This window comes from Aethalodelphis obliquidens, unplaced genomic scaffold, assembly GCF_003676395.1.
Source record: "Aethalodelphis obliquidens isolate GAN/ISIS:26980383/991018 unplaced genomic scaffold, ASM367639v1 scaffold28, whole genome shotgun sequence".
NCBI classification, from domain to species: domain Eukaryota; kingdom Metazoa; phylum Chordata; class Mammalia; order Artiodactyla; family Delphinidae; genus Aethalodelphis; species Aethalodelphis obliquidens.
Genome location: NW_020837972.1, coordinates 2,263,028 through 2,285,702, shown reverse-complemented (window position 1 = coordinate 2,285,702; position 22,675 = coordinate 2,263,028). Strand labels below are relative to the sequence as shown.

General features: G+C 53.8%; 1 protein-coding gene and 1 non-coding gene across 3 annotated transcripts in view; one reads left to right on the top strand and one right to left on the bottom strand.

Moving 5' to 3' along the window:
• The first annotated feature begins 12,849 nt into the window (after window positions 1-12,849).
• The window catches only part of EMID1 (EMI domain containing 1), a 51,882-nt gene continuing 42,056 nt past the window's right edge, over window positions 12,850-22,675 (top strand). Inside the window, exons 1-3 of one of the 2 annotated variants that reach the window (XM_027124381.1) lie at window positions 12,850-13,047; window positions 20,628-20,741; window positions 21,208-21,311. In XM_027124381.1, the coding sequence (XP_026980182.1) occupies window positions 12,947-13,047; window positions 20,628-20,741; window positions 21,208-21,311 (319 nt within the window). In that variant the 5' untranslated portion in view covers window positions 12,850-12,946. The remainder of the gene's footprint in view (window positions 13,048-20,627; window positions 20,742-21,207; window positions 21,312-22,675) is intronic. The other variant, XM_027124379.1, reaches the window with a different exon arrangement.
• On the bottom strand, window positions 18,253-18,359 carry LOC113630109 (U6 spliceosomal RNA). The gene has a single exon (XR_003436827.1). It is a non-coding gene; the product is annotated as a U6 spliceosomal RNA (small nuclear RNA).

Below are 22,675 nucleotides of genomic sequence, written 5' to 3'. Positions count from 1 at the left end.
GCATACACATTCCCCCATCCTTAGCTGCAGGGCAGCTGTTACCATCCCATTTCACAAGTGGGTGACACAGCCCTCAGTTGAAGGAATGAAGCTTAGATCACTGCAGTTGGAGTAAAAGGCAATGCCTGGGAATTCGGGCAGGAGAGGCGGTGTGAGGGGAGGTTATTTCTACCTCCTAAAAATCTTCGGATCTGGTGACTTCTCTCCATCCCCACGTGCCTGCCTGTATCTGTGTCCTGGGGCTGCTGTAGCAAATGACCATAGACTTGGTGGCTTAAAACAACAGAAGTTTATTCTTTCACACTTCTGGAATCCGGAAGTCAAGATGTCAGCAGGGCTCCCTCTGAAGCCTCTAGAGGGGATCCTTCCCTGCAATGTGCAGCTTCTGGTGGCTCCAGGCATTCCTTGGCTTGTGGCTGCATCCCTCTCCGATCTCTGCCTCTGTCTCCACATGGCCTCCTCTTCTCTGTCTCTCCTCCAGTGTCCTTTATAAGGACAATTTGTCCTTGGATTCAGGGCTCACCCAGGTAATCCAGGACGATGTCACCTCAAAATCGTTAATTACATCTGCAGAGAGTCTTTTCCAAATAAGGACACATTCACAGCTTACAGGACGTGGACATATGTTTTGGAGGTCACCATTCAACCCCTTCTTATAGTCCCAGCTGCCATCATCCAAGCTGGGCCACTGCAACTACCCCGTCTCCCAGCCTCCAGGGCGCACAGCCAGAGGAATCTTTCAGAAGCAGAGACCAGACCCCAGTCCCTTCCAACTTAAAGCCTCACAGGCTCCCAGAGCCTCAGGAAGCTCCCTTGGCCGGGCCCTGCTGACCTCTTAGGCCTCGGGTCTCCCTGCTCCCCTCCCCACACCCTGTTCCCACCACACTGACCTGCCCTTGGTTCCTGCAAGGGTCCACACGCGCTCTTGCCTTCAGGCGTCCCCCGTGCGGTTACCGCCGCTCCCTCTGCCTGGGACTCTTCCTGTGAGCTTCACCTGGATGACTTTTGCTAGTCTACCAAGTCTGTTTAGAGAGATTCTCCTGCACTCCCCTTGACAAGTGAATCAGGGGCCTGAGTTCCCACAGCCTGTCCCCGTCAAGTCGTCCCAGGGGGTTATAAGGTGGGTTCACCTGTCTTTGCTCTCCGGACCGCGAGCTCGGCTGGAGCAGGGCCCACCTCACCCACATCCATCCTGCTCACTGCAGAATGGCCGCCACCCGCCGCAGGGCACAGCTGGCATCCTGCAGTGTGTCTGGGGGAGCATGGGGATCAGACAGGGCTGGAACTTTCCTCCCACCTCCCACCCCTGCCCATCTTCCTTCCTCAGAGTCTTTTTTCCCACCTTTAAAATCAAGTTCTGTTTGAATGTATGTATGTGTGTTTTCTATATAATAGCTTTATTGAGATATAATTTACATACCGTACAATTCACCCAAACTGTACAAGTCAATAGTTTTCAGGGTATTCAGAATTGTGCAAGCATCACTACAATCAACTTTAGAACATTTTCATTATCCCAAAAAGAAATCCTATGCATATGAGCAGTCACGACCCATTTCCCTCTGACTGCACCCCTTCCCCAGCCCCAGCCTCAGGCAGCCACTAATCTCTCTGTCTCCATGGAGCTCCCTATTCTGGACATTTCATACCAATAGAATCTTACAGTACGTGGCCTTTTGTGTCTGGCTTCTTTCACTTAGCATAATGTTTTCTAGATTCAGCCACGTTGTAGCATGTGTCAGCACTGCATTCCTTTTTATTGCCTGAATAATATTCCATTATATGGATAGACCACTATTTATCCATTCGTCAGCTGATGGACATTTGGGTTGTTTCCACTTTGGGGCTATGATGAATAGTGATGCTGTGAACCTTTGTGTGCAAGTTTCTGTGTGGATATATGTTTTCATTTCTCTTGGGTCTATACCTAAGTGTGGTGAATGTGTTTTTCTTAATTAAAAATAATTTATATTTTAAATTACAAACACAAAACACGAGAGATCACGGAAGCCACAAATTAGAAACAAGAAAATACAGACACACCCATAATCCCTACAAACAACGATATCTGGTGTCCTGCCCTGGAAACATCCCTTTGCTCTTGTTTACTTATATGGATCATGAACGGGAGGCCGTGTATGTAGAAACTGTGACAACTCCTGGCCCTTGCATTCAGCTTCCTCTGATCTCTCGTGTGACTATCAATAAAGAACCATGCAGCGCAGATTAGAAATGAAACCAGCTTTAACTTCAAAGGACAAACAGCTAAGAGTTTAGCTAACAGCTAAGAAAGAAGGAGGATTTTCAGCTGTCTGGAGGTGGGGGAAAGATTTTCAATGGGGCTGGAACTTCTCATTCTTTGGCCAAAAAAAAAGCACTAAAAAGAAGGGAAACCCAAACCCCAAACAAAAATCTAGGGAATCATTACATCAAGATAGATGGATTACAAGTGATTTATTTTCTTTTTGAAAAAATTTAATGATATTATATTATTATAATGTTTTACCACTAAAAAGATTCTAAGAAGGCTTTGAGGGATTACTGATGAAAAAGAGTGATTTTATAAAACCCAGCAATTCTTAAGGAGAGTGCGGCCAAAAAGGCCTTTTTTGTTCTTTTATAGTTTCTTCCAAGAACGGGCTCACTGAGACAGAGGCCGAGTGAGCAGACAGCCGCAGACTTGAGGGAAGCTGTGAACATCTCAACTCCAAGAATGAGAGTTGCCTGTGCGCACATAGGAAAAAGCAGGTAAGAAAAGGCATTAAAGGTGTCTCTCTTTAAAACGATTGTGGGGGAAAAATGGAAATTCTTAACCATTCATGACCGGTAAGAAAGGCTGAAACTTCATGTTTGCTTTCTTAAATATCTTGCTGCAAACCTTTTCCCAAACTATATGTTCATTATTACAAAAATAATTCTTATAAGCATCCCTTCTTAAACAGAGATTAGTAATTCTAATATTCATGATCACGTGTTTTAAAGATTTCCACTTATTCTGAAAAGTATCATTAAACAGAAACACATTCTTGTCTACTCAGAAGCACAGTCTAGAGGCGGCTGGATGCCTGGCACAGAAGCTGCTGTTTTCCACTCCTTCACCCAGGGTAGACATTGCTAAGTGATCACAGCACTCTTTTCCACCAAACTATAGACTGTCTCTGTATCCCTATCTATTCTTCTCAAAAGGTAACTTCTAGGAGTGAATCAGAGGGGGCAAAAAACCAAAAATCAAAAAACACTCATTAATGTGCAAGTACAAACCCAAGGCTCCACCTAGTGGCAGAGCTTCCTAATTGCAGGCAGAGTACAACAAACTATCCCCAGTTTTAGAAAGAACCGGATCCCTGGGCCAGCAAAGCCAGTCACAATGATAGTAAATAAACTATTCAGTCTAGTCTTGAGTAAATCCAGTAGCCCTCCTAGAGAAAAGTTTTGTATTTCAACATGGGTTTTCCTTGCTTTAGCCCAAGAGATTGGCCAATAGAAGAATGTCAGGCAACAACTAGTAGCAACAAAGGGCCTTTAGAAAACACCAAATTCTTCCCCAATATTCTCTTTGCCAAAGACTGACTCTTCTGTCTGTCAGGTTCCCAAGCTGCCCAGATTTCTCATTCTGCAAACTACATACACCATGCCTCAGAGTCACGTGGGTACTTTTTCCTGAGCAGAATATGCCAGGCCCTGCATAAGGAGCTCATCTGAATTCTCCTCTTAGCAACCTACCCTGAGACAAATGCTGCTATCCCCATTTTCCAGGCAAATACACTGAGGCTCAGAGAGGGGAAGCAACTTGGCCAATGTCACACAGTGAGGAAGATATAGGCAGGATTGAAACGTCCTCCTGGCCAAGCTGGGGTTACAGACCCCACAATGTCAGCCCCTTCCTGACAGCAGGCTGCCCTTCTTGCTGGAGGAGTCTAAGCAGGTCAGCTGTGCTCCTGGGAACGTACCACTGGGGCAGGGCACAGGCAGCCCAGATGGGCCAACGGGCCCCGTCAGGAGGGGGCTGGGCACAGTGCAGGCTCCCAGGGCCAATTTCGGACCTGAACTGTCCCGACCACCTGCTCCAAGGTTCTGCAGCAAGACATTGAGTCGCCCTCTGTGGTCACTCGCTGTGCAGTTTATCAGCCTCCCTGGCCTCCCTTTCCTGGGCAGAACACCTCTGCATGGGCAGCTGTGATAATGCATGCCGTCTGCAGGCACATAGATACAGGCTCAGGGCTGACTCAGTAGAAGACAGGTCATTTCTGCCCACCCCACTCCCCCTGCTCCTGTCCACCATCCTGTCCTCCTGCTGTCTCTCTGCTCTCTCCACATAGCTGTCTGCCTGTGTGGCTACTCTGAGCCCCACCTCTTTCCATGTCAGGCCCGGCTCCTCCCTGCTGACCGCAGGGCTCAGTCTCTCTGTCTCTGTGTGTTTATCTCTGTCTCTAACATTCTCTTTCTCTCTCTCTCACCCTCCTTTTCTCTATCTCTGTCTTCCCTCCCCTTCTCTTCCTCTTCTTCCCTCCCTGGGATCAGGGGAGGACACAGTCAACTTCAGCTTCTCGTGGCTCCAGCAGGCAGACATGGGGGGCAGCCCCGGCTCTCTGTCAGGTCCTTCCCTCTGGCCAGGGCCCCCACCTCCCCATCACCTCCCTGAACAGCCTCCACTCAGGTGTGTCATGAGTAACCAGAATCCTTGGGCCAGGCCTGCTGAGGACAGGGGCACAGGGTCCTTCCTGGGAGGGGAGGGAGGGGCCGCCTCCCAGGGTACAGCTGGTTCAGAGGCGCAGCTCCTGATCCAGCCCTGGCCCTTGTGGATCCTCTGCCTGCCCAGAGGTAGAGATCCAAAACTTCACCCCAGCACCCAGGGGCCCTCCCAGGATGAAGGCAATAGCAGCTTCCAGAGCTGGAATTGTAAGAGTTGCCATTTCATACGTGTGCATGAGCGGGCGCACACACACATGAATTTAATTCTTAGGGCAGAGGGTGAATATAATATGTATACTTTTTGGTATTAATTTTTTTCAAACCATGCAAAAGGATTCACAGTGAAAACTAACACCCTCAGTCCCTCAGTTCACCTTCCCAAAGGCAGCCAGTTAGCAGTTTCTTGTGAATTCTTCTAGAGAAAGTAAGTGCATGATCTGAGTACTTACGGGTAGATATTCCTGCAATTTCCCCCCAGTGGCAGCATCCTTTACACACAGCTGCACTTACTTTTTTCACTTAACAACTGATCTTAGAAGTTCCATAATCTAGGGACTTCCCTGGTAGCACAGTGGTTAAGAATCCACCTGCCAATGCAGGGGACATGCATTCGAGCCCTGGTCCAGGAAGATCCCACATGCCACAGAGCAACTAAGCCCGTGCGCCACAACTACTGAGCCTGAGCTCTAGAGCCCGTGAGCCACAACTACTGGGCCTGCGTGCCACAGCTACTGAAGCCCACGTGCCTATAGTCTGTGCTCTGCAACAAGAGAAACCACCACAAAGAAAAGTAGCCCCCGCTCGCTGCAACTAGAGAAAAGCCCGTGCACAGCAACGAAGACCCAATGCAGCCAAAAAAAAAAGTTCCATAATCTCCCTCATCTTTACATATGTAAATATATATATAAGCCTCATCTTTATATGTATATGTATATATAATTCACATGCCACAAAACTCATTCTTTAGTATGAACAATTCAGTGTTTTTTAGTATATTCAGAGTTGTGTAACCATCGCCACTAATTTTAGAACATTTTCATCACCCTAAAAAGAAACCCCATACCCACTAGCAGTCACTCCCCATCCCCTGCCCCCAGCCCCTGGCAACCACTAATCTATTTTTTGTCTCTAGGGATTTGCCTATTCTAGACATTTCATATAAATACAATATGTAGCCTTTTGTGTCTGGCTTCTTTCACTCAGCATGATGTTTTCAAGGTTCATCCGTGCTGGAGCATGTATCAGTACTGTGTTCCTTTCAATGGCTGACTAATATTCCACTGTATATGTATGCCACATTTCACTTATCTCTGTTCTTTTTACTGGCAATACAGCATTCCACTGATGGGTGTACCTCAATATACTAGTCTCCTGCAAGGGGCATTTAGGTTGTTTCCAGTCTTTTGATACTATGTATAGTACTGCAGTTAATTTCCTTCTGTTCTTTGCAAATATACATGTAAGAGACTTCCTCACTGTGGAATTACTAGATCAAAGGAAGACACATTTTACCTTCTATTACATATTACCACCTGTGCTCCAAAGAGGGCATATGTGAAGTGACAATTTCTCCACATCCTTGCCAACTCATTTTATCAAAGATTTTAAGTCCTTACCATCAGTTTTGGAAGGTGCTATCTCATTGTGGTTTTCATCTGCAATTTTTTCTTTTGAGTGAAATTGAATGCCCTTTCATTCTGAGTTGTCTGTTCATAACTTTTGTCTATTTCTCTATTGGGTCATTGATTGATGTTATTGATTTGTAAGAGCTCGTTATATGTGGAGGAAAATAGTCTTTTTTTCTGATTGATATGTTGAACATTTTTTCCACAGTTAATCATATTATTCTTTTTAATGCAGAAATTTTTATGTACCCAGTGTATCCTTTATGGCTTCTGGGGTATGTAGTTTTCTTAGTACTCTTAGAAAGATTACGGAAAGGGCCCAGCAACTATTTATGATCCATTAGGGGAATCAGACAAATCAACAGATGGCTCCTGGATAGAACGCTGTGAGTGGAGAAGCCCAGTGGACATGTGATCCAGTCTTGGATCCAGTCTTGGTATGGGACACCTTCCCAGAGGCAGGGAGGGGGTGATGTCTGAGCTGTGACAGAAGGGGGAGTGGGCATTGGTAGGCAGAGGGGATGGGATGGGATGGGAAAGCCCTGCAGTCCAGCTGGAGAGCACAGGGTTGGCTGGGAGGATGGAGACTTGCTTTGGTGTCCCAGGGTCTGGGACACAGGGAGGATGGGCAGGCCAGGCCACATTCAGTTCCCACCCTGAGGGCAGCAGGGACACTGAAGGTTTCCCTCACAGGGAAATACCTCCAGTCACCTTTGAGAAGATCCCAAAAGACTGGAAGTGTCAGAGAGGAGGTAAGAAGCCACCAAGGAAACTGAGGCCACATCCCATAGAGGGTGGGGAGGCTGGAAGGGACAGAGCCGAGGAGTGGGCAGATGGAGAGGATCCAGGCTTGGCACCGCAGGGCTGGACAGGAGGGCAGGGCAGGGAGAGCCTGGAGTCCAGGTGCTCCAGGGGTGCACATCCCCCATATGCTGTCCATCCACTTATGACTCCCTGGGCCAAGCCACAGGCTAGAAATCCATCTCTTCTGGGTCCAGCAGCTCCATCTGCCTAACAGTGCTTCCCAGGCACAATTTATACCAATGCAGGCAGCCCAGAGCCCATTGGTCAGCCAGTGCCAGGCAAGGGCAGCAGATGGCAGAAGGACCAGCTCCTGACTCTTAGGGGTTTGGGAGTGTGGGTCTGAGGGAGGCAGAGCCTGTCGTGCAGAAGATGGTGCTGGGCTGGCACCCTGGTCCTGCCCCCTCTGCCTGGTCCCCACAGGAGCTGAGACCGACAACCTGGGGTCCTCTTCCCCAAGTGCTCTTCTCTCTGTGTCTGTCTGTTTCTTTTTCTGTCTCTCTGTCTTTCCATCTGCCTCTCTCTACATCTCTCTGGCTGACATCTCTCCCTCTGTCTCCAGCTTGCTGGCTCTCTTTCTCTCTTTCTGAGTATCTCTCTATATCTCTATATCTCTCTCTGACTCTTTCTCCCTCTCCTCTTCCTCCTCAGAATCACTTCCTCAGAGTGGAACCCATTCATCCTGGGGGTGTCAGGTGGGGCAGGCCCACATGCTCCTGGCCCAGCAGGCACCTCCTGGGACTGGCAGGGCTGGCAGGCAGCTCCAGGGTCTCCGCTCTAAGTGGCTCCTCTTGCCTGTCCTTCGTGCCTGCCAGGTCCATCTAAACCACATGGACTTGTGGCCACCACTCCAGATGCGTCCAGCAGGGGGTGGGTTTCACCTCACTGTGGCCAGGAAAAGGACATTTTCCCACACAGAAGGCCCTTTCACTTGGCAGACCTTGTTCCTAGATCCTTGGTCACCAAGCATCCCCCTTACTAGCCTAGAAGTGATTACTAGCCCACTACTAGTGATTTAGGGTTTAAATGAGGAAGAATCCCTGTTAACTGGGCCCCAACATTTAACAACACTCAATATATCAGTCATTAACACTCTAGTGTAAATGAGCCAAACTCTACCCCCCCCCCAGCTAGGTGGATGTTGCCTAAGGAGACCTCATTAGTCTGTTTTTGCAGGAGGAGAGATGTGGAAAAAGAAGCAGAGCCAGGGATACCCAAAGAAGGGAAATAGGGCAAAGGTGGGGGGCAGAAAGGAGGGGATTTGTGGGCAAGGAACCAGAGGAAGGGAAGTGGGACAAGCATTGTTAAGGAGAAGGCCTCTTATCTGTCCATTTCTTCACAGTCAACAAAGCACAGTCACAGGAAAGTCCCCAAGTCTTGTATCCCTCCCTCCCCCGGTTTCCAGATGGGGGCACTGAGGCCCAGAGAGAAGGGACTCACTGTAGATCACGCAGACATCCAGGTGTCCTAACTCCAAATACAGGTGCCCTGGTTGCCACCCTGTCGTCCTCCCCTGACCCAAGGTGCCGGTCTCTCCCCCTGAGGATTCCTGAGGAGGGCAGGAAAGCCCTCTCTCGGAGCCCTAATTTATGATTTTCCGACAGCTTCCTTCCTCCCATCACTCCTTCTAGCTCCCGTCCCAGCTTCATGAAGAAGGAATGAACTGGGTGAGAAGGGCAGCTCCATGGAGCATAATTAACTTGGCTGGGCAGCTGCAGGCTCTCCGGGTCCCCCAGCATCCCCGCCCTGGCCCAGCGAGGGGCCGCAGGGCCAGGCCTCCAGATCAAAGGCACAGAAAGCGGGCATTGTTCCCTAACCTGGAAGGCCGGCCCACTGGCCCTGCCCTTTGTCTGGGCAGAGGCTTCGATGGCGCTGGCGCTGACTGGGCCCCTGGGGGCTGCCGCCACAGGCTCCGGTACCCCCAGGCCTCTTGGGCTGCTCCCTCCCCTGTAGAATGTGCACATGGGTACAGATCAACTGGGGCACCTGGACTCACACAAGCTGGTGTGCAAGCAGGGCTAATTTTATGGGTCCCCCCCCACCCCGAGCTGGGGAGACTGTCCTTGGGACATAGGCAGAGGGAAGAGGTCCTTAGCACAGGCTCCAGGGGCAGTTCACAGGGAAGGGAGGCTGCGACCCAGGTTTGTTTGCTATTAGAAGAACAGCATTTCCTGTTTGGATTAGGCCGGCTGGATGTGTCAGTGAATACACACCAGAAGGGCTGTGTTTCCCAGACCCCATGGCCTGCTCCCGGTGTGTGTGTGTGTGTGTGTGTGTGTCTGTGTGTGTGTGTGTGTGTCTGTGTGTGTGTGTGTATGTGTGTGTGTTTATGCATGTGCTCCCTCTCACGGGAGTCTAAATCTGAGCTGAGTTCTCTTTTTGCCCAAAGAAACACCCTTGCAGGGTCAGAGGGCAGCAGTGTGGCCTAATGGGTAAGTGCAGAGGCCGGCACCCATCACTCACCAGCCGTGGGCCCCGCACCTGGGGATAATATGGAGGCCTCCCGGGTTTGGGAGAAGAGGGCAGGCGACAATGCAAGCAAAATGCTTAGCACAGCGCCTGGCACACGGTCAGCGCTCAGACCGGACCGGAAGCTGCTGTTGTTACTGGCGGTTGTGGTTCCGTCTTGGCAGCTGAGAAGATCAGCCCCCCAGGGAAGAGGCCCCACCCACAGGGGCCTTGAGCCAGCGGACCCCTCTCCTCCCCATCTCAGCAAACACTGAAACCTCAAATGACCAAACCCAGGTCCCTGCAGCATTTCCTGCCCTTCCTGCTCAGTGGGGAAAGAGGACCAGAAAATAAGCTGATATCCACCAGGACAGTGCACCCTCAAAAGGGGGCTTCATACTGTGCCCCAGGACCACCGCGCAGAGACCCAAAGCTTTAAAAACTGCCTTGTTTTTTGTTTGTTTAATTGAAGTATAGTTGATTTACAATGTTGTGTTAGTTTCTGGTGTACAGGCAAGTGATTCAGTTATATATATATATTCAGATTATTTTCCATTATAGCTTATTACAAGATATTGAATATAGTTCTCTATGCTATACAGTAGGACCTTGTTGTTTATCTATCTTATATAAAGTAGTGTGTATCTGTTAATCCCAAACTCCTAATTTATCCCTCCCCCGCTTTCCCCTTTGGTAACCATAGGTTTATTTTCTATGTCTGTGAGTCTGTTTCTGTTTTGTAAATACGTTCATTTGTACCATTTTTTTAGAATCTACAGGTAAGTGATATCATATAGTATTTGCCTCTCTCTCTCTGACTTACTTCTCTTAGTATGATAATCTCTAGGTCCATCCATGTTTCTGTAAATGGCAATATTTCATTCTTTTTTTATGGTTGAGTAATATTCCATGGTATATATGTACCGCATCTTCTTTATCCATTCATCTGTCGATGGACACTTAGGTTGCTTCCATGTCTTAAAACTGCCTTGTTTTTTCAGGCAAGGAAATGAGGCTCTGAGAGGGGAGGTGACTTGTCCCGGGTCACACAGTGTCCAGTGGTTGCTCTGGAATTGACACCTAGGCCTATGGGGTGCTGAGCCTATGTGGTAACCACCAGGCTGCACTAGCATGGGGGTCTAGCTGTAGTTTTAAATAAATACCCTGGACCAAGGGACCCCAGCCTCAGTAAGGATAGGACCCTTTCTGATGTCCAAATGTTGATAACAGCTTTTCCTGGGAGCATCCATTGCTGGAGAAATTTGCAGTGGCCTGGAGCGCCCACGAGTTTGGTGATAAAGGAACATGTATGCCATTCATCACAGGAGCATCTCAGACACGTTGCAAAAAGATGTGGTAGTGCCTCCTCATTCTGTGGCCCTCCTGAGCCTTCCCAGGACAGAAGCCACTGCCCAGCACTTCCCCTTCCTAAAGAGCTGCATACCCTCCAAAGTGCCCTTTGGGGTGTTGGGTTTTGATCGTGGCCGCCTGACCAGGCCTCAGATGGGCCTGGGACCATCTCATGAGATGGCCCCTTGAGAGTGACAAGTTATCTAGAGGATTAAGTAACTGATCTAGTTGTGTCAAAAATAAGAGCTAACCAGAGAGGTGCAAAGCTGCTTTTCTTGGGGGTCAGACAGATGGCACATAGAGGTGCCCAAAAATCACAGGTGGAAGGGAGGGAGCTCCCCTAGGGGGGCAAAGTTGGCACCATGATGATGTGATGATGTTGTTGGAGGATGTGAGGAGCCCTTGGGGGAACCACGTGAAGCAGGGGACTGTGGGGGTCAAGGCATATCTCATTCCTGCACACACGCCATAAGGAACGTGCAACTGTTCTCCTTACAAAGAGAAACTGAGGCTCAGAGAGGGGCAGGCCTTGCCCAAGCTAACACGGGCAGAGGGGGCAGAGGGAGGGTTTGAACCCAGCTCTCACTGCCTGCCCCCTCGGGGGACAGGAGTCGGCTCTCTCCACTGGCACACCCTCCCCCCTCTGACTCAGCCCAGGGCCCTGTGCTGCTCTGGTGAGTCTAGGAGAGGTAGTCCCAGGAATCAGAGGTCAGGGCCAGCATGCCCTTCTTGCTGGAGTGTTTCTAGCAGAGATCCTAGATCTGGACAAGCCACAGCAGGATCCCGTAGGACAGGTCACTGGTGCACTGCCGGGGTGGTAGGGGCTTCACCAGCCTGGGACTGCCTGCTGCCCATCAGTTCTGGCAGAAGGGGGTGGGGGGGAGGTCAGAGACTGTCCTGGAGTTTGGGGAGGGTCTGGATGCCCTCTGATGAGAACATAAACATACTCTCCTGTCACAGACACATACACCACACACATGCATACAGGCATCACACATTTCACATGCCCCCATCACACCTGCACACATATGTATCACACACACATACCATACTTTCATACTCTTTGGTGGAATTCACATGTACCCCAGATGAAGTAACTCCATGTACCCCAGATGAAGTAACTCCACTGTAAGCCAGTCCTTTCCTTGTCACTGATGGGCCCAGAGCAACTGATGTCTGCACTCTTCCTTAATTGTGCTAAAGAGCTGACACCCCCTCTGAAGTCAGGAGACCTGGATTTGAATCCGAGCTCTTCCAACCACTGATGGGGTGCTTTAGGCAGATGACATCTCCTCTCTGCCTCAGTTTCTCCATCTGTAAAATGGTGATACAAGTGGACACTGACTTTATGGGGTCAGCCCAGGTCTTCTCCCAGGGGGACTACGAGTGCCTGGGCCTCCTTTTTTCTCTCTGTAAAATGGGGATAATTGTGCCCACCTCACCCAGAGTGGTTTGAAGATTAAACCGAGAGAGGATGTGAAGCGGAGGTGAGGTGCCCTGCACACAGTGGCGTTCACTGCTCAGGAAGCCTTTGTTGCATGGATGAACCGTCCCTCGTGGCTCGGGAACTGGAACCCTCAAAAATGTCGAGAGGGGATGAGGCCCCCGCATCATTAGCCCAGGCTTGTTGGGTTTGGGTCCTGGCTGCGTCTGAGACCATGGCCCGGCTTCAGCTCCCCACTTGGCAACACGTGGGAGGGCACCTCGAAACTGGCACTGCGCCCCCAAAAGGGCCACGCGGCGCAGGGCGCCAGGCTCAGGTGGGCACCTGGTGGCCATCCTGGCGGGGGCGCCCGACCCCCGGGGCTTCTTCCGGGTTGGCAGCGGCGGCGCAAAGGGCGGGGGGCCGCGCGGAGGGGCCGGGCGAGGCCGGGAACGCGCGCCCCCGCCCCGCGCCCGCCTCCCGCCCGCCCTCCCGCCGCTGCGCTGGGAACCGGGATCCGCGCGTCCTGGGCGGCTGGCTGCGCGGGCGGGGACGCCAGGCTGGAGGCGACGGCGAGGGTCCGCGCGCGGAGGGCGCCGGGCGCAACATGGGAGGCCCGCGAGCCTGGGCGCTGCTTTGCTTCGGGCTCCTGCTCCCGGGAGGCAGCGCCGCGTGGAGCGTTGGGGGAGCCCCGTTCTCTGCACGCAGGTAAGGGCTGCCCCTACCCCCCGCACCACCTCTGTGCCCTGCCAGCCCGGGGTTGGGGACAGGGACTCCAGGAACCGCCCCCCCACAAACTCCGTGCAAGCCCGGGATTGGGAAAGGGACCCGGTTCCCCACCTCATTGCCAGCCCGGGTTGGGGCAGGAACCCTGGGCCTCCTCGCTATCTGGCAGAAGCTCCAGGCCCTGCGGGGGTCACCTACTTCACGTATACAGAGCCGGCAGTCCCCCGACAGCGTTCTCCACCCCCCACCACTTCACCTCCAGAGCCACAGGGGGTGGTTTCCCCCGAGGGAGGAAACCACCAAGACTTCCCCCACCCTTTCCCTAGGGCCCCCTTCCTGCACATAGGAGAAGCCCAGGACATCCTCTAGCTGCCACTTGGGGGACCCTCCCCGCTTTACTCTGCTCCTGGCTTTTTTTTAGTATCCCAGCTATTTATTTCTCTCAAAGGAAGAAGACTGGGGTGGAGTTTCACAGACCGAGGGTCAGTGTCGGCTCCCAGGGAGCTGGCATTTTGGACTGCGCTGGGAGCAAGTGCTCTGTCTTCCTGCTGCTCTCTCAGGAGCAGGGAGCATTCTATCTGGTGGTGTTTATGGAGCATCTCCCAATACCAGTGAGGGGGCCCTTTATGTGCAGTGTTCAAGGATTGAATGAGGTAGGGAACACTTGTCCCCATTTAGCAGATGAGCAAACTGAGGCCCCAGAGAATTAACAATCTTCTAGGCTCATTGACCATTAATAGAAGAACTGGGATTCAAATCTGTGTCTTTCTGGCCTTGGTGACTCTGTTTGGACCTACCCAGGCCCCTGTCCTGGCTGTAGCCCCTGCCCCTGCCGGGGTCCTGTTTCGAGGGCCAGCCTCCGCTGTTGTCTGAGGCAGACAATACGGAGTAGCCAGGCCTCTCCAGGCCTTTTCATCCCATTCAAAGGCCTGCCCGGCCCCCACCCCCTACGGGCTCAATTCTTTAATTCTTTTCAGAAATTCCCTTTTCCCAGTGGTCAGGGGCCAGCGTGCCCCTGCTGGGCTAGCAAGAGCAGGTGACATGGGCAGGGCTGGAGGGCAGAGGTGGCCGTGGCATCAGAGGCCAGAGGAGCAGTTGTTTTGAGACAGGGGCTGACGGCTGGCAGATGTCACAGCCACCACCATGCATGCTGACCTGGGCTGGCATTTCACTTGTACCTATACCCTCCAGAATCTTCCTAACTGCCATGGGAGGCACACATTTTTATGGTCCTCATTTCATAGAGGAGGAAGGTGAGGCTCAGAGAGGGGACATGACCTGCCTAGGGCAAGGATGTGAACCCCCAGGGTCCCCAGTGTCAAGCTCAGGATGATGGTTGAGAAGGCATAAGGCTTGGACTGCCCTTTAGCCAGTCCACTGCCTCCCAGCCTGGGCTCCTTGGCCCCCCAGGACTTGCTATGTGGGAGCAGGATGGCGTCTGTGGGCAGGTATCTGGTGGTCACTGGGGACTGTCACCCCATCTGGTCATAGAAGGCTCACAGTGGCCTGAGCATCACAAAAGCTCTGTAGGCAGTGCTGCTGCTCCCATTTTACAGATAAGAAAACCAAGGCCAAAAAAAAAAAAAAGAAAACCAAGGCTTAGAGAGGAAAAGACACCTCAATCTAAGTCAGTCAGTTTCCAGATCCAGTGTACTTTTCACTCCAGCAGCTCTCCTGGAGGAGGGCGAGCTTTTGTCAGCTTGGGGAGCTGAGAAAGGTTTGCAGGTCATGGTTAGGAATTAGGGGCTCTGGCCTCAGGTAGAGCAGCGTTTTATTCCTGGCTCTGTCACCCACTCAATGTGTGACCTCAGGCAGGTCTCTTCAGGGCCCCAGGTCTCAGTTCCCCTCTTTCCTCCCCTCATCCCCTGCACACAGGCCTGTTCTGAGGACAGTCCCCCACAGGAGGAACCAGTGCAGGGCCTGATGTACAGTGGTTCCTGCTATGACCAACATTAAGTGAGGGGAGGGACCCGTAGCCAGAGGAGTCTGGTTCTTGGCTGCGAGGACCTCCCCTTGTGGCCCCGTCCCAGCATCATTGGAGACGGCATGGGGATGTTGCTCCCCATCAGCCCTCCCTCCACCCCTATCCCGGTGCCCCAGGCACCCCTTGGCAGCCAAGAGACCAGAGGGAGAAAAGAGGCTTTGTGCCTGGGGAGGGGGAGGCCCGGGAAGGCATCCAAGGGGCCGCCCCCAGGCCCAAGAATGTGGCAAGACTTTGAGACCCCTGGAACCAGGGTGTCCAGGGCTGTGCAGAGCTGCCTTGTCTCGCCCTTGCCCCTGTCTGCCCCCCCAGTCCCTGCTGGGGGTGCTTCCTGCCCCTCTGAGGGCCCTTCCAGCCTTTAATGACCCATCTCAGTGTCTCAACGCTGTGGCTCTAGAGTTGAAGCCGTCACCGGTGTCCTGGTCCAGGCTTCTTTCCCTGCAGTACTGGCTTCCTTTGGGCAAATCTAAGAATCAAGGAGAGTGGAGAATTTTCTTCCCCACCCCCTCCGTTGGGAGCTCAGATCCCAGCGCTATACCCACAGGGGTGACCTGGGTAGGTGACTTCTCTTGGGGCCTCAGTTTCCACTTGGTAGAATGCAGAGCCTGACAATCCCTATCCCAAAGTCAAGGGGAGGACCTTGTGCGGAAGGTACAGTGCTGGTGTCCCTCAGGGAAGCCCCTGGACCACAGCCGCCTGGTGTGGGCCCTATGTCACGGTCCAGGAACAAGAACTACCAAAAGCCGTCAGCGCTGCGCTAAGGGCTTTAAGTGAAACCTCCCTTGCAGGAGGAGTGTCTGCTGTCCCCATTTGCAGATGGACAAAGTGAGGCCCCGAGCGGGTCAGGGCCTTGTCCAAGGTCACCAACTTAGGAAGCAGCAGAGCCAGTGTGTGGGGTTAGCCTCTGGTGTGGGGTTCTGGCTCTGTTCACCCCACCCCCACCCTGTGGGTCTTCTTTCTTTCCTCTCCTTTTCATAGCGGCCCTTGGCCCCCAGCCCGCTTGGCTGCCTCCTGCAATTAGCCCCTATCACTGTTCCGGATCACAGCCCTGGGCCCCGTGGAGACAAAGTCCCCTGAGCTCCTCGTGGCAGGGGGTGGAGGGCAGAGGGGGGGGGCCCCCTCGTGGGGGCGGCCAGTGCCAGGCCGAGCTGGTCTGGCCTGTTTTCTCTCCTCCCGGCAGCCTCTGGAGGCCCAGGAGGTGCTGAGTGGGCAGAAGTGGCAGGCCCAGGAGAGAAGTGCTGCCTCCTCCCAGCCCCTGCCATTGTCCCATCCCACAGGAGGTAACCCAGCGTCATCGGGTTCCTGGGCGGCTTATCACCAACCACGTCCCAGAAAAGAAGCTCCCAAGGGCAGCAGGATGGGGGCGGGGCCTCCAAGGACTGCACCCATCTCTGGGAACCTGGGTCCCGGCTCCTCTGCCCAGGGCCACTGTCTGTTCTCAGTCATTCAGCAAACCTCCCTGAGCGCCCCTGGGCTGAGCCCCATACTGGCTTGGTCCCCGCCAGCGCCCTCCCCCAGCGCCATCGGGGGAAGAAAAAGCTCAGGGCTGCTGTGAGTGGCTGAGGGGGGCCCGTGCAGGTGCCCAACTGTGCCCAGAGCCTCAGGACTGAGACCCAGAGGATGAATAGGAGTTTGCTGGAGCAGGGAGAGGGCTTTCCAGGCAGAGGAAATCTATGCAAAGATCTGAGGTGGGGAGAAGATGCGCATGGGAGGGAGGGCAGGAAGGAGGGAGAGCAGCAGCGCAAGTGTGCAGGACCCAGCAGTCAGGGCGACGGGCAGCGTGGTGGGCTGTGGACTTCAGGCCAGCAGTGCCCCTGGAAAGTGGGTGGGTGGTGGAGCCAGGCTATGATCCTGCGGAGGAGCTCGGGCTTATCCTGGCAGCAGTGGGGCTGGGTCTTCAAGGCCAGGGAGGGGCAGCGCGTAATTATTGGTGACCCCCCAGGTGGAGGGCACGAGGGGCTGACCTTGAACCCCACCTGGCCAGAGTGTCCCCTCCTGTCTAAAATGTCTGCTAGCCGGCCATCAGCTCCGTGTCTCCTAAGCAGGGGATTCAAGCAAACTCCAGCTGGTGGGAAATAAGCAGGGAACCAGGCAGCAACTCACATGGGGGAGATTTTAAGTAAGAAAGAAGAAAAAAACTGTTTTCTCTGGCTCCTCCGTGGTCAAAAGAATTGCTAGGGCAATTGTGGGCAGTCACAGGCCCGCCTCCCCCAGTCCAGTCCAGGGGCTGGGCATGGGGTGTGTGTGCACACTTGTGTGTGAGGGTGCACGGCTCTGTATCTGCAGGTTTTGGCCCGAGTGCAAGTTGGACAGTCATTTCTGTGGTTATGTGTCCTGCTAGATTGACCTTGGTCTGATTGCGTGCTGTAGTGTGTGTGTGCATGCACACACTTATGTAGATCTGTGTGTGCACATGGACACGTGTGTCTGGAAGTTGTATATGTGAGCGTGTCTGTGTACTTTCATGTCTGCATGTGTGTGTGCATATTGATGTGTATGCATGTGTGTGAGTCTGTACACTGGCATGGAGTCTTCAGTCGGTGCCAGGGCCCTCCTCCTGTGTCCCATGCTCTGGCCATCCTCTGCCCAGGTTGCTCCCTCCCTCCCTCCTTCCTCCACTCACAGAGCCCCTGGGCTAGCCTGGGGGACATCACACAGGCTCGGGGAGCCCCTGAGTCCCCCTGAACTTGTACCCCACGTTTTATGCATTTTTGGGGGGAGGAGCGACAACTCACATCAGTCTCCAAAGGGGCTTACGTCCCCCCAAACAAGATCCCAGTGGGTTTTAAACCACAGCTCTGGGGACCCAGAGGCTCTAACGGGTGGGGGACCTTTTTTTTTTTTTTAACATCTTTATTGGAGTATAATTGCTTTACAGTAGTGTGTTAGTTTCTGCTTTATAACAAAGTGAATCAGCTATATATATACATATATCCCCATATCTCCTCCGTCTTGCGTGTCTCCCTCCCACCCTCCCTATCCCACCCCTCTAGGTGGTCACAAAGCACGGAGCTGATCTCCCTGTGCTATGCGGCTGCTTCCCACTAGCTGGCTATTTTACATTTGGTAGTGTATATATGGCCATGCCACTCTCTCACTTCGTCCCAGCTTACCTTTCCCACTCCCCGTGTCCTCAAGTCCATTCTCTACGTCTGCGTCTTTATTCCTGTCCTGCCCCTAGGTTCTTCAGAACCATTTTTTGTTTTTTAAATATGGAATGCTTCAGGAATTTGCGTGTCATCCTTGCGCAGGGGCCATGTTAATCTTCTCTGTATCGTTCCAATTTTAGTATATGTGCTGCTGAAGCGACCACTGGGGGGCCTTTTTGAAATGCATCTTTTTAAACTTATAAAATCCCCACTTGCTCATTAGGAGAAACATTTCCAGCCTGTGGTTAAGAGCACAAGCCCTGGGGTTAGAAGAAGCTGAGTTCCAACCGTGACTGTGTCACTCATCGTGGGTGCCCGGGGCACATCCCAGACCCCAGAGCCTCAGTCTTCCCATCTGTAAAGTGGCACTTATAATTAGGTGTGTGGAAGGCCCTGGGCACAGCTCCTGGCATGGTAAACGGAGGCTGCTGTGAGCACAGGGGACTGAGTGGATGGAACTCATCTAGGCATGTGATTTTTCCTCACTTAATACACACATAGGGAATTCCCTGGCGTCCAGCGGTTAGGACTCCGTGCTTTCACTGCCAAGGGCCAGGGTTCAATCCCTGGTTGGGGGACTAAGGTCCCACAAGCCGCATAGCGTGGCCAAATAAAATTTAAAAAAAAAAACACACATAGCTGTATATGTACATACGTTTACAGTCTTTTGGCTTTCTCTGCTTTTCATGTATTAATAGAAATGTCATTCTCTTGGTCCACACATACTTTTTCCCCCTTAAGCAGGCACATGGAGACCTCGGACTCTGTCACAGCACCTGGTTCTCTGTGTCTAGGGGTCCCACTTAGGCTGTTCCAGTTTTGCGCCATTCCTGACAGTGCTGTAACAAGCGCCTGGCACCTCTGCTGTGGGTTCCCTGGCCGAGGGCTCTTTTGAGTTCCTGCCCCATCACTGGGCTGATCAGAGCCACCCTTCTCTGGCTTTCCCACCTCCGTGCAGTCGGCCAGGGTGTTTCCTCCTCCTGGACTGATTTCAGCGTGACACAGAACGGTGAAGGGACTTCTGCAGAGTCCCATAGTGAGTTTGTCAACTGGTCCCCGCCAAAGATTCTCCTTCAGGTGGGCTGGGTGGGGGTGGGGCCGCAGCTGCAGGGCTGGGTTTCCGAGGTGGCAGGCACCTCCGTGATGGCTGGAACATTCCAGGTGCTCACCGGCCCTCAGCTCTGCATGGGGTCACGGGCCTGCGTTCTTTTGCTGGTGCTGGGAAAGGAGTGACCGTTTCAGGTGACCCTTCTCAGCTTGAGCCCCCACCCCACCAGACTTTCCTTTGTGGCCTGGAGCCCAGGGTCAGCAGGTTCCCAGGCTGAGGCCTTCACAGAGCCACAGACCGTGGCTCAGGAGGTGGGGAGGAGACGGGAGCTGACGGGGCCTCTGGGATGGAGGTGGGGGCCAGGCTGAGCCGTCCACATTCCTGGGTTCAAATCCAGATCCGCCATGCACCAGCTCTTTAACATGAACAATTGTCTTCCCCTCCCTGAGCCTCAGTTTACCCCTCTGTTAAATGGGGGGGGGGCGTTTCCTGGTTCTCTGTGGGAAGATGATGTAAATACCTTTAGCGTACAGTAGGTGCTCAGTATGTGCAGTGCAAGGTGATTATTTGTTGGCATTTGAAGAAGTCAGTCCTCCATGCTTGGGATATTGATTGTGCATCCCAGCTGTCACACAGAGGGGACCTGAGGATAAGTGAGACAGAGCTTCTTTCTCACATGCCTCAGGGAGGGAGAGGGCAGATGTGAATCACCAGCTTAATTCAGCATGACAGGGATACAGAGAGCTTAGGATCCCAGGCAGGGAACCATCGCTTCTACTCAGATGGGGGTGGAGGTGGAAGAGGACAAGGGAAGAGGTGACAGCACAGCGGGGCTTTGAAGGTAGGAGGTGTCAGGAAGAGAAATGGGGGAAGGGTGCTGCAGGCATCAGGTCCAGCATGAGCAAAGGCCTGGAGGTGAGGGATCCACAGCAGGAGTGGGAGCAGGAGACTTGGAGGGCTGAGGGTAGGGCTAGGCAAGGGACACCACCGCCAGGTTTCCATTGTCTGACCCTCCCTCTGGGGAGAGAGTGAGGGGAAAGACACTCACTCACTGCCCTTGTCCAGGTGGGAGGTGGGAGGCAGTGGTGGCCTGGAGGGGTCAGGGTTGGAAAGGAGATGCTGAGGAGGAAGAGCCCCAGTCAAGATGCCCTGCTCCCGTCTGGGCCCCTGCAGCTCATTCCCCAAGACCTCTGAGAGCACCCAGCACAGCTGTCCCCTCCAGGGTTCTGGAATTCACTGTTCAGCCACTTCAGCTCAGAGACTCCCACCAGGGCCCAAAGAACTTGGAGAGCTTAGGGGTCTCCCTGCCTGGAGACTCGGGGCTCCCAGAGAGAACATGGGCTGCGCGTGGCACCTGAGCTTCCTCTCTGCTGGTCTGTTTCAGGAACTGGTGCTCATACGTGGTGACCCGCACCATCTCGTGCCACGTGCAGAATGGCACCTACCTGCAGCGCGTGCTGCAGAATTGCCCCTGGCCCATGAGCTGCCCTGGGAACAGGTGAGTGAGACCGTGTGGAGTAGGAGCTGCTGGCGTTCCCACGGTGGGCACGGCCTGGTGGAAGAGCTGGGGCTGGGGCTGGGACCCTGTGCAGGAGATGCCTGGGACCCCAAGGGTGGGCGGACAAAGGGACCATTGTCCATTCCCAGCACCTCCCCTTGGCTCTTGGGCCTTCCTGGGGGAGGGATTCCAGCATTCACCTGCACGCCTTCGCTCAGTGAGCGTTCACCGCTGGGGACAGTCTAGCCCAGCTCGCAGGGGCTTCCTGTCCAGTTGGTTTCTAGATCCCCCCGGCTGGGGGCTGGGGAGGGAATGGAAGGGCTGAGGCCCAGAATGCATGAGGAAAGAGGCTCCAGAGGGACCTGGAGGTGGCAGAGGACCCTGGAGGCTCTGGGCTTGTCCCCATGGATGGTGGGAGGGGTGGCGGAAGGCCCATCTGAACCGGGCCACCTGGGCGCTCTTTCAGCTACAGAACCGTGGTGAGACCCGCATACAAGGTGATGTACAAGACAGTGACAGCCCGCGAGTGGAGGTGCTGCCCTGGGCGCTCGGGGTCGAGCTGCGAGGAAGGTAGGACTGCCCCAGGCGCAGCCCAGGTGCCTCCCCTCAGGTGTGTGGGAGGGAGCTGTAAACCGTAGCTGAGTCGGTAGGTGCTCAAGGGCGCAGCACCACACTTACCAGGGCTGCTGCACAGAGCTGCTGGCCAGACGCAGCTGGGCCACAGTGGGTGTCTGCTCTCCCACGGGTGTTGACCACCTGCCTCTTGGGACACTGTCAGGACCCCTGGAGGAATTTCATACATGCTGGGTAGCTCACGTCTTAGGTCACACATCCCAAGCCTTTCCTCCAAACTTGGGGACATTTCCATGGGAGGTGGTAATGGTGCAGGGAAGCAAAGCACCACTTAGTGCAGTGGGTCAGCAAGGTCGGGATGGCTACACCCAGTCTGCAGGTGAGGAGAACAAGGCTGTGTGATGGGCACACAAGGGCGTGTGATGGGCACACAGCTCCTAAGTGACAGGATTCAAACCCAGGTCTGCCTGGCTTCCCCCAGGCCCTCAGGGATGGGAGGACTCAGCTGGGCACCCTGTGTGCGGAGTGTGTCCCAGGCAGAGGCCCCCCTCTCTCCCCCCACCTCCTCTGCGTGCAGCTTGGTGGTTTGGGGCCAAGCACCCAGCAGGGGCGCAGAGGAGGCAGCCCGCCCCTCCCCTGGCCACACAGCTACTGGCAGTGCCGTCTCCTCGAGGGCGCCTACCTCTGCTGAGGGGTCCAGGCTGCATCCACCCTCACTGCCTGGCTGAACCCAGTGTGCTCCGAAGAATGACCAGAAAGAGGATGGACTGGCCTAGAGCCAGCCTGAGAACCAGGCCCGTAGGCCCCTCAATAGAAAGAGACATTCGGGGCCCCCAAGTAGCACATTAATGTGACTATCGGTCAAAAGATGCATTCTGATTCCAGAAACACCGATGTGTGAAACACAGCCTCCGAATCAAGGGAAGGTGATGCTTATAGCGCCATTCATAGGTGTTTCTTGAGAGATTTACACACTTCACCTCCCTGGGACCCCACAGCAGCCCCAGTTCACAGATGGGGCAACACAGGCCCAGAGAGGTGAAGTCACACGGGGTGGGGGCAGACTCCCCATGGAGTGGGGCAGGGAGGGAGCCTGGTGGTTTCCATGTGGGGTGGGAGAGCCCCCAGCACAGCGGGGGAGGAGCAGGGCGGCCAGAGGGAGGCGGGGAGCTGCTCGAGGTCCAGCAGGGGTCCGGTACAGAGAGGCAGCCCTTTTTACGGATGGAGTAACTGAGGCTCAGAGAGGTGAGGGGGTTGACCTGCGGTCATGCAGTATGTGAGAGCTGGGACTGGGACCACCCTGACCAAGCATCCATGTGTCAGTGCCTCCAGGCCTTGGGGCTGGATGGCAGGGAAGGAGA